The sequence below is a fragment of the Sitophilus oryzae genome, unplaced genomic scaffold (assembly GCF_002938485.1).
Source record: "Sitophilus oryzae breed Bouriz unplaced genomic scaffold, Soryzae_2.0 scaffold_1396_pilon_pilon, whole genome shotgun sequence".
In the NCBI taxonomy this organism is placed as follows: domain Eukaryota; kingdom Metazoa; phylum Arthropoda; class Insecta; order Coleoptera; family Curculionidae; genus Sitophilus; species Sitophilus oryzae.
This window is the reverse complement of record NW_022146055.1, coordinates 5,708,435-5,720,612: the sequence shown is the minus strand read 5'-3', so window position 1 is coordinate 5,720,612 and position 12,178 is coordinate 5,708,435. Positions and strand designations below refer to the sequence as shown.

Genomic DNA, 12,178 nt, shown 5'->3' with positions numbered 1-12,178 from the left:
CTGATGTTTCGTTGAAACAAATGAATGCAACTAAACACACCCATAGCAACGCCATTCATGGCAGACATGATTTAACTTATCATTTATCTTTTTTTGGGAAATCTTAAACACATTTGCTTTTTCGAATTTCGATCACCTTTTTCATGCTAATACCCCACCGTGTGACGGCGCGAGCGGCGTGAAATACATACTGATAATTTCTGATTTCTGCCGTTGGAGCGCTGCGGTCGGAATTTGTTGAAATCAACTGAAATGCACCAAGCCTATACCCGGCATTTCTAATTTCTGCCGTTAGAGCGCTGCGGGCGGAATTTTTCAAATGAACAGAAATGCACCAAGCCTATAGTTTGTTTAATTAAAACTCTAAAAATATTATATATATTATACAATATTTAAAATATTTTAAAATATTATACAACATTTTAAAATATTATACAATATTTAAAATATTGTATAACACGAGTTAAAATAATTTAGGATTAATAAAAAATAAATCACATTAAGTTTAACTAGATGTTATATTAAATCATTTATGTTACAATATCAAATATTTCAGAAAATTATTACGTTCTAATATGTTTCTATTAACCTTTATCCAACAAAGTAATAATCGAAGCCTAAACCAGATTTGCTCGTATTATAACAATGTTCAGTGGATTATTATATTCCAAGGGAAAATAAAATCCTATCTTCAGGTTAATTTAATCTGAATATATCGATTTACTTTATCTAGAGAGGAAATTTTCCAAGACCAGATTTGATTTTTATTATAGTGGAAAAAAATGTCTTATGACCTAAATTTTTAAAAACAAATATGAATTATTTTTTAATAATTTTAAAAATAATTATAAAACTTTTTCATCCATATTTTACATAAACATATCACCTTTTATAATAAAAAAATAAGTCCCAGTTTTATAAAGTGCAATAAGTAAAAATATTTATTAATTATGACATTAAAAAGTTGTATAGCGATATATTTTTTAATTAGTTTAATTTTAATTTATTTTTGGTTTAATTTTTGATAATTTCCATTTTGGTTTTGTTCCAGGAAATGCTTTCTACATTTTGGCTTACCTGTGATTGTATAAGTGACTTGGTTTTTATATTAGACCTGGCTGTACAGTTTAGAACAGGATATTTAGAACAAGGTATGTGATAATTTTATTTGGGCTAAGGTTAAGCTAAATGCTAAATAATTAAATACAGGGTTGCATGAAAAATATACCGTATTTTTATGGTAAATAGCTTTGGCATTACATATGTATGCTTATATGAAACAATTCTATATAACAATCCTGATTGCATACATGAAAGGCATTACTGTCGAATTTTAGATACACTATGTAACTTAAGCCAACGCATATAAATAAAGACACAGCCTTAAAAACAAACGTAACAGATTATTAACAAATTTATTTATATTAAATAATTAACAGGTTTAATGGTATATGATTCCAAAAAATTGGCCTCTCATTACCTTCGCTCACGTGCCTTCGTATTGGACCTGATTGCCCTGTGTCCGGCAGATTTGTTACAACTCAAATTTGGTCCCAATCCCCTGCTAAGGTGTCCTAGATTTTTAAAAGTAAGTTTTTCTACAAATTATCTAAATAATAAAACGGTTAAGTACACAATTTAAATACGGGTTTATTCAGTGTTAAATTATACATAATATAATGGAAAATAAATTTCTTGCAGTTTTTAAGTATAATAAAATTATATAAGAGTTTCTTGCCTTGAACTGCTAATATAGAAATTAATTCCACGCTGTGTTCGACATAATGTGGTTCAACCTGCTCTCACTACCGGTTTCGGGGCCCTACCCCATCATCAGGTGACCTTGGGTCGTTTCCACAATATGTCGAGCACAGCGCAGAGTATATAAATACGACTATCTAGTAAAAACTGCAAGAAATTTATTTTCCATTATATAATTTGGGCTAGCCGAAAAAAACCTTTATTTACTATCGATAGTTGTGCCTCGGTGCATAAATCTATCTCGCGATGCGGGTCTTAATATTTTACCGCTACTTTACGACAAGTCGTATTTATATACTCTACGCTGTGTTCGAGATATTGTGGAAACGACCCAAGCTCACCTGATGATGGGGTAGGGCCCCGAAACCGGTAGTGAGAGCAGGTTGAACCACATTATGTCGAACACAGCATGGAATTAATTTCTATATTAGCAGTTCAAGGCAAGAAACTCTTATATAATTTTATTATACGTAATATGTTATACCCTATTAAAATTATCAATTATACTCTATTAAAAATTCGATATAGATATACATAAGTTAGATATTAATATATAAGGTGGTTCTAATTGTATTCGGGAAACTTCCACAGCATATTCTGCAGATAAAAATAAATAAAAATGTTCGTATAAATGTATGTCCTAAATTGCTTCGTTTCAGAGATACACGGTGTAGATAAATTTCATTTGTATTTCGAAAATTGGCGTCTGGGTGTTTTTTGATATGAAAAATTTGATTTCGGCCTCAATATCACTCCTACTTATAGGAGACGCCACCTACATGTTTCTTAACTTATATGAAGAGCACTAGCTTTTTGTCCATACCTATATAAAACTACTGAGTGAAACAATATACTTTCAGTAATTTCTTTCGTTAAAAATGTCTCTAGGTATTAATTGCTACGAGCAACCGTTTTCAAGATATTTGGAATGGAAATAGTCAATATAGGTCATTATTCACAATAAATAATCATGTTGACTTTCCTGTTCACATGAAAGTAATCATGTGAAGTTTTTTACTTATTTTTATCTGTAGAATTTACTGTCGAAGTTTTCCGAATAAATTCGGACCACCCTGCATATTAAGATTGCTATTAAGAAGGCTGAAGAAGCAAAACAGAAAAAGTATAAAAATAAAACAACAGTAAAGTACAGGGTGCTCGAAATTGGTATGTTTTACCAGAAAAAAAAACTATTGCCTGACTAGATAGAGCAAAAACGGAATAGATGTCATGAGCTCGATTTCTGAGAAACAGCTAATGGCGTAAACCGCCTGTTCATATTTTCACTGCCATCCGAGATACGGTTTTTTTTTTAAATTTTTACCGTTTGGAAAATTGCCCATAACTTTTGTATTTCGTGGAATAATAAAATTCTGTATAAACGTTCTTAAGGCACATTTTTAAGCACAATCCAGTGGCTTAGTCAGTTTTTTCTATACTTGCTCTTTTTGTCAGATATAATAAAAAATATAATTTTTTAAATGGAAATCATAGTTAGCTATAAACTTAAAAAAAATCTGGCATTTAACCCTTTCTAACGATATAAAGTTATGTGTATTCATTTTTAAGAATGAGAGAGATTTAGGTTTTTTTATCTTTGTATCGAAGCGGGCCTTGATTTTTTGTGACATCATAATTTAATATTCTATATTATTATTTACCTGCATAATTAGGGACTTTTGAAAAGGTAAATCAACATTCTATATTAGTATTACCATTTACAATAATTATTATAACGCCAGGGTTACAACTGCCCTATTAAATGGAGAATTTAGAGAGAATTGGACTGAAACAAGGGGTCCCATATCTTGGCCTGCTAGGTCCTGTGATTTAACTCTTTTCGACTTTTTTATGGGGGAAATTAAACGACCTTAAACATATACAGGGTGAGTTTCCTACGATGTTCTCTAAGGAAACTACTGGAAATAGAGAGTCAGTTAAATGGGGAAAGAATTGCAGTTTTGTGGGGTCATAAATATGCGCTTTTCAGATTTACGAAAAAGTTCATGGCTTACTAGATATTTCGAAAAAAACAAATTTTAGCTATTTTAAAAATTGTCCCTAATTCCATTATAATCTATTTTAGACAAAAAGTTTTCAGATAAAAGTTGTAGATAATCAATCACATTCCTAATGAGTTCTCCGATTTTTTCTAAAGCCTGTCATTTTTAACATATGACACAAACATATGTTTTTTTAAATGGAAACCATAGTTGGTCATGACTTCATAAAAAGCGCCATTTTTTAAGCTTTTCAGCGATATAAGCTGTAATATGTTTCTTTCACAAAATTACTGAGTTATAGCCAATTTTTATCTTTCTTGACTAATTTCACTTAGTTAGCCATGGAAACAAGTTCAATCGTCGTTGCTCTCAGGAATGTGAAATTGTCACATCCAATATTTGTAAATTAACATAAACAAAAATGGAATTGTAAATAAGAGTTTTTTAAATGAAGAAAACCGTGTAGAATTATTGGTTCAACTTTTCTTGACCATACAGTTTCCAGGATACGTTGACCGGTGAACGTTACGTTTTTTAGAGAACGGTTTTCAAGACATGATAGAACAGTTAAATTTAGATACTCGCGCATTAATACAGTGGTTCCAATATTACTTTCATTATGACCCACCAACCCCCCCCCCTCCAAAATGAAACCCCACAATGAAAGAAATGTTAAAAATTATTTATATCATAATTATGTAGACTCAGGGATAGAAAGAGGTGGACCAATTGCATGGGTCTCCTCGGTCACCTGACCTATCCATTTTAGATTTTTTTATGCGGTATGGTTAACAACAAGGTTTACAAAAGAACTGATGAATTAAGAGAAGCACTCGAAGAGGCGGAACAGGAGAAGTTTAATTAAGTCGACCGGTCGTACTGTGACAATAGCTAGAAATTCAGTTTTAAAAAGATGTACTCACAAAATAATTGCGGATTTTTTGAACATTTTCTAAAATAACTTAAAGTGTACGTAGTGATATTATTTTTTTAAGTTTTAGTTTGTGTAGTGTAAATTGTAAACAGCCGTTTAATAATATATTTTGTCTTTTTATAAGTTATAAATCACCAAAATTTGAACACCATTGAAAACCGTTCTCTAAAAAACGTAAGTAACTTTCACCGGTTAACGGATCCTGTATGGCCAAGAAAAGTTGAACCAATAATCCTACACGCTTTTCTTCATTTAAAAATTTTTATTTACAATTTTTGTTTATTTTAATTTACAAAGATTGGATGTGACACAATTTCACATTTCTGAGAGCAACGACGATTGAACTTGTTTCCAAGGCTAACTAAGTGAAATTAGTCAAGAAAGATAAGAATTGGCTATAACTCAGTAATTTTGTGAAAGAAACATATTATAGCTTATATCGCCGAAAAGCTTAAAAAATGGCGCTTTTTATAAAGTCATAGGCTACTATGGTTTCCATTTAAAAAAACATATGTTTGTGTCATATGTCAAAAATAACAGGCTTTAGAAAAAATCGGAGAACACAGACTCATTAGGAATGTGATTATCTACAACTTTTATCTCAACACTTTTTGTCTAAAGTAGATTATAATGGAATTAGGGACAATTTTTAAAATAGCCAAATTTTGTTTTTTTCGAAATATCTAGTAAGCCATAAACTTTTTCAAAAATGTGAAAGGCGCATATTTATGACCCCACAAAACTGCAATCCTTTCCCCATTTAACCGACTCTCTATCTCCAGTAGTTCCCGAGATGCCCATAGAGAACATCGTAGGAAACTCACCCTGTATAAAGAAAGAACAGATGGGAAGAGAGAAGAATTACAGAAGGCTACTAGGCAGAGTTTTGGACATATTACACCAATTCGCTAATAAATCGTTGTAACTCTCTTTGATGATTTTTTAGAAAACTATATTCGTCACTCAAAAAATACATTTTTTTAGTTTTGTTCTTTGTTTATTGAATCGGTTTGAATTGTAATTACTAATACTAATATAGAATACTAACATAGAAAAAAACTGACTACGCCACTGGATTGTGGTTCAAAAAGTGCCTTAAGAACGTTTTAACAGAACTGTATTATTCCGCAAAATAAAAAAGTTATGGGCAATTTTCCAAATGGTAAAAAATTCAAAAAAAACCGTATCTCAGTTGGCAGTGAAAATATTAACAGGCGGTTTACGCCATTAAACGTGTTCAGAAATCGAGCCCATGACATCTATGTCGGTTTTGCTCTAGTCAGAAAATAGGGTTTCTCTATTAAAACAGAACAATTTCGACCACCCTGTACTTATTATGTAAGTTCTGCTTGTACTAACTAGTTCAGAATAAATTTAAAATCTCTATAAAATCGTATTTACCATCATTTTAGTTAATATATATTATATTATGTTAACATCGATAATTAAAAACTGCAAATAACATCTTGAAGTCTATAATTTTAACACTAGATTTTTGTAATTTAAAATCAGTTCCACACTTTCTTATGCTATACATTTTTAGGTGTACAGAGCTATCGACTATTATTATATGGTAGAATCAAGAACGGTATGGCCAAATTTATGGAGGGTGGTCAATCTCATACACATATTATTGATCCTTGCTCATTGGTTTGGATGTTTCTACTTTCTATTATCTGAATCAGAAGGGTTCCAGGTACATAATGAAAATTAAATTAATATTTTAAGAAATACATCTTTAAAAAAATAAATTTCTTTAGAATATATCAAAATTAAATATACCAAACCAAATCAAACAACTATTAATTAACTTATTATTCATATATTTTTAAATAAAGATTATTTTTAATTAGTTTTAATTATTTTTTTCATGTATTTTAGGGTGACTGGGTATATCCCTATCGACCTGGAGATTATGCGACCCTTACAAGAAAATATTTGGGGTCACTTTATTGGTCAACGTTGACTTTGACTACAATAGGGGACTTGCCGACACCTGAAACAAATGCACAGTAAGTATATTGTTCTAATAACTTAAATAATATTACACTAATAACTTAAATAATAAATTAACTTAAAGTGAGTTTCATACTTTGTTAAGTTATGATAAAAATATTTTTGTAGGTTTCAAAATCAATCAATATTATTCGTAGATAAATACAACTGGTATCAAATACACATATACAGTTTTTTACATGAATATGTCAAATGTCAAAATAAGAGAGTGTTCTTATTCTTATCAAGGGAAGAATCAATAAAGTCTTAAAATGACTAAGATGATCTCTTCAGTTTTTTAAAATGTTAATACACTCAGATAGAAAAAACGCAATGGACAAACTTATCGTCAAATTTAAAGTATTACATATTTTTTTGCTTGCTTTTTTTAGCTCTATTCCTTATTCCACCAATTTTTTAGCAAACTGTATACCGGGTGCGTCTCAAAAGTGGCTCACCCCCTATAACTTTTTTATTTTTTCAGATAAAAAAAACGAGATTTGGTATGTTAGTATACGACATAAATTAGAATTGATTGACGTATTCAATTGTTTTTGGTTACTTCCTGTTTCACCGGGAATGACTACAACTTTTGATTTTTAAATGACACCCTTGGTATTTTTTTACTTTATTCGATAGAAAATGTCATTCTGAATAGAATGACATATCATATGTCAACTTTTGACATTCACGCTTAATAAAAAATCTTATTTTAAAATTCAATCTAGAGTGCCATGGCTATGTTAAAAACACTAATTCTTAATCAAGGAGCCTTGGAAAAATAGATTTGATCGTCTAATGTTTTTTGTGTCTTGTCCTGGCCAGTTAGAAAATGCTGAAATCTTATTTTTAATCATATCTCATTTTTTTTCAAATGGAACGAGGGTGGCTCATTAGCATATTTGGAAAAAGCATTTTTTACGAATAATTTGATACCACATATTTGGTATTTCGAGTCAAATTTTCGTTACGAACCGCAAGTTATAATTTCAAATAAGCCATATGTGAAAATGTTAAAAGTTGACATATGATATGTCATTCTATTCAGAGTGTTATTTTCTATCAAATAAAGTAAAAAAATATCGAAGGTGCCATTTAAAAATCAAAAGTTGTAGTCATTTCCGGTGAAACAGGAAATGACCGAAAACAATTGAATACGTCAATCAATCCTAATTTATGTCATATACTAACATACCAAATCTCGTTTTTTTAACTAAAAAAATAAAAAAGTTATAGGTGTGAGCCACTTTTGAGACGCACCCGGTATAAGTATATCAATAATTCGTCATCTAATGTAATTAGTAAAATGATAATTGAAAAAAAATAAAATTGTTGTTGGCAAGTTCATTTCGCTTTTAAAAATTAACCCAGGCATATATTGATATGAGCCAAAAAACAAAATGCTCTGGAGTCATGGTTCTCACCGAAAAATAACGTTTTAGGAAAATTTATTCACGAAATTATTGCACAGGGTGTTTTAAAGTTAGGGTAAAAAACAACCCTTGATCAACCCTGTATAATAAGCCAAACACAAAAGTTTATAGAAAAACTGAGTTTACCTATGAAATTAGATATATTTATATACAGTTTAAATTCTTAAAAATAGTGCTAAAAATAAATAAATAAAATTGCGTGTGCACTATGTGCGCATATTTGAAATGAAACTTCTTATTAACAGCTATTAAATTGAAGGATTTGAAGGACATGTTTGAAAAAATGTAGTTTGAAATGTTGAAAAAGTAATAAGTTAAAAATTAATAAATAGTTTAATTCACTTTTGCAAAATTTGTATTAAAATTACCGTCTGTCCGTCTGAGGACTCCATTCGGGTATCTCTATTCACATGCTGAGTTTGGTTCTAATCGACCCATAATTAAAAAAAATCCTGATGATTTCGTCCATTTAGAGGTATCGGTTCGAAACTTCGAGTGCGTCATCCTGTAGCCCGTCCCCAATTATTATATTATTTATCGACCAATATTTTTCTTCAATATCAAATCATTACACTAATGAATCAAATAAAATCAAACATATTTTGCCCTCATTAATGGTCATAATTGAATTAATAAGACAGCCATTGATTTTATGCATATACTCGTACATATAAAACATACATGATCATTGTCATTGTTAGTGGTATATCAGATTTAAAATAAAAATGCTGCTTATTTGATTTAAAGAAATATATATTTATTTATTAGTGTTTTCTTTTGTTTTTCAAATACATTCCTTTTATTTCAAGCCTTTCTCTTTATATCTTGAAGTGCAATGCTTAATGATTTATTAATATGTCACTTCGTTTAAAGCCTGAGTCGATTTTAATCGAATAGGATCAGTACTAACAATTTAAATGAAATAAATATCAAATTTATTAGTATAATAACTTTATTTCGGAATTAATCTTTTGGTGAGAAGTAGGTAAATACAATTGTGTTGAATGTCTTCCAAAATAAAAAATAATAGATACAAGGGTATCTCGGTGAAATTTGTCTAGTGACGAATGGTTTTTGTAATGTCCTGGAATTGATCTGCCTTTGTTAGATTCCTTGAAAAGGTCACAGAGATTCTAAAAAAAGAAAGCAACGTTTAGTTAGGTTAGGTCAGGTTGATTATTCTAAACAACTACTAAAACAACACATTACCTGTAAACGATACATTTCTCCTTTTTGTCACTAACAACTGACACAATAAATAGGTACCATTGTACTATTCAAAATAATGGAACGCGACAAAAATTATATAAAAATGTGTAGTTGATCGGGCTTATCCCGCCAATCTCGCCAAACACGATCTTTCGATGTCCATCTCGAATGACTTTCTAATGGAGAGAATTAATCACGTGGCGATAGCCTACCATAGAAGCCATGTTAGAAGCTAAGAAGCTTCGTTAAAAGCTAAGACATGTGAGGAGTGCACATGATTTTAGTGATAAACGAGAAACCCTGTAAAAAACATGAATTTGGGACACACTTTAAAGCAAAATTGTTCTATTTGCTTTATTTCTCTGAGAATTTTCATCACATTGCAACCATTTCACGTTCAATGTAATAATGTAGAAGTTTTGAATGTATTTAAACTCTAAGCAATTCTTATAGAAATAAAATACTCTCGTGCTTAAAATAAATCTATTATAAGGACGTATTATAATACGTCTTATTGGAATAGATAGAGAAGCAACACTTTTCAAAAATAATAAGGCAATGCCAGTTTATTTTGAACGTAGTTCTTTTGAAACATATAGGGTTATAATTACTTTAAAAGGACTAAATATTAGATATCCGATAAAATAGTATTCACTTTATTTATGAATGCTTTAATTTTTATTATGTATAGAAAACAATATTATATTATCAGCAATCGTTTATGAAACACATAATTAGGTAAATCGAATTCCATAGAACGAGTTAAATATTTTAGCGTTATTTATTGTGCATTTTACAATGCATTTTTTTTAGTGTAGTCCCACGCTGATTATGATATAAACGAAACGTCGCTCACATAGCCTACCCACAAAATTTGATCAAAATTTGATCGCGATCAACTTTTGACGTTTTTTACCAAATTTCATTTAAATCGGACGATTTTTTCTAAGACGTAGGCTGTTCTTACTATTTTCCCTCTCTCCTGTGGTGTCGCGTGTCGTGTCACGGCCTTGAATGTTTATTCTTAGTTTCACTTCAAAAATATAATACTTTAAATTTGACGAAATTTTTTCCGTTGCGTATTTTTTGCATCTGATATATAAAAACATAGTAGAAGGAAAAGAGTAGCTGCACTCTCCCAAATATTTTCTGCCAGTTTTTACATTCTGTCGAATATCGGCAGATTGCAGAGCGTTTCAGTTGAGTTCCGTCCGTCGACCTGCGAGGTTCGAGCGTTGCGTCCCAGCACAGAGACGGATTAACAAAAAACGAGTGCCTTACTGTGTGCTGCTATTGGTTGTAGTAATAATTCAAAAAATTGTGCTTTGAATTTTTTGGGAGTCATTTGTGATCATGTTTGTGTTCAGGTTAATTTTCTCATGACTTATTACTACTTAATAATTTGATATTATTTTCATTTAAACCTCAATTTTTTATCGATTTTACTTTTGACAACCATCCCTTGCTTGCTGTTTAACGAATTGCACCATCATTGAACAAAAATTTGCTACTACTGACAGTACCGAAAAAAACTGGAAATCCCGGTTCCTTAGAGGTATGGTACCGAAATTACCGGTTCCGCAAAACAGCTCCGGTAGTATATTTTGGCCCCAGAAATATGAGGATTTTTCTGCGCAATTTTTTTGAACCGGGACTCGAAATTATTAATTCCCAGTTCTTTCGGTACCTTCGGGACTCGGTAACAATAACTAAAATACTATTCTTTTATAACGCGAGAAAGTAGTGATGCTATATTTCATTGTTCTTGCTTCTTTTCTCTTTTGAAATTTCTGTAACGTCTATTAGCAATTATTGAAGTTTAAATTTGTTATTTTATTATCTAGTACAATGTGTTGTTCAATGTATTAGTTATCCAATGAAAATCACCTAACCAATATATTACTGCAAAACAAACACATCAATGTTAAAATTAAACTTGTTTTAAATTTAAAAAAAGTTGTAGAAAATCTTTCAAATTGATATAATAATATAAAAATATGCCATTATATATATTTTCCGCATTTCTTCCCATCAGAAGATTTTCAGATACAGAAGAATTGTTACTTACAGGAAATGTGAAAATATTCTGTTTTCAAGCAAATTTTTACTCGATAATCAATTTTTTATATTTTATTTAATTGTGAACTCATATTTTCCTAAATACATCTCTGTGAAACTATGGCGAGTGCCACGACTATACTTTGCCTAGTTATAGACCACGACTATACAGCTACGTCAGTGGTCACGGGACGCGAGAACAAAGCCCTATAAAGTGGCAGAAAAAGAACAAAGGATTTAACAAGGAGTAAATCTACTAGTTTCCTTATACTATGATAAAATTATGATTTGACTTTTTCCTTAGTCCTCTTATTTTTTGATGGTTAAAATTGGTAACTGACGTGGGTATAAAAATAATATTATACCTATTTTTGGTTTTTCCTTCAGCAGAGACACGGGTTCAGAGGAGGGCCCTCGGTCGCTGCCGCGCAGAAGGGTTAAATCACGTCTGCTACAGTTCAGGACCAGTAACGGGTAACAATCGCACTGCATTTTTCTCGATTTTGCACCCCTTCCGTGTACGACACTGGCAGCGGCAGGACCGAGGGTCGGTCCTAACCGAACAAACGGTGGCCGATCATCTGTTTCAAAATTTACATATTTTTTATACATTTTTTAAATTAAATTTGTAAGAAAGTAGTTTTTTGCTTTGCCGAACAGACCCTGCCGCTGCCAATTTTTTATCGCTGTTTATTTTTTATATGTTTAGTTTTATTGTTGTATGTGTAAAATCTCAAAACTTTTCTGGTTAGAAAGCAAATGAAAAAAAGTATGGCTTTATTTGT

The 12,178-nt window shown here is 30.8% G+C and overlaps 1 protein-coding gene across 1 annotated transcript in view; it reads left to right on the top strand.

Moving 5' to 3' along the window:
- The window catches only part of LOC115875949, a 248,141-nt gene that overhangs the window by 154,839 nt on the left and 81,124 nt on the right, over nucleotides 1-12,178 (top strand). The window contains exons 6-10 of the mRNA XM_030891556.1: nucleotides 1,052-1,151; nucleotides 1,440-1,588; nucleotides 6,242-6,394; nucleotides 6,580-6,710; nucleotides 11,781-11,867. Of these exons, the coding sequence (XP_030747416.1) occupies nucleotides 1,052-1,151; nucleotides 1,440-1,588; nucleotides 6,242-6,394; nucleotides 6,580-6,710; nucleotides 11,781-11,867 (620 nt within the window). The remainder of the gene's footprint in view (nucleotides 1-1,051; nucleotides 1,152-1,439; nucleotides 1,589-6,241; nucleotides 6,395-6,579; nucleotides 6,711-11,780; nucleotides 11,868-12,178) is intronic.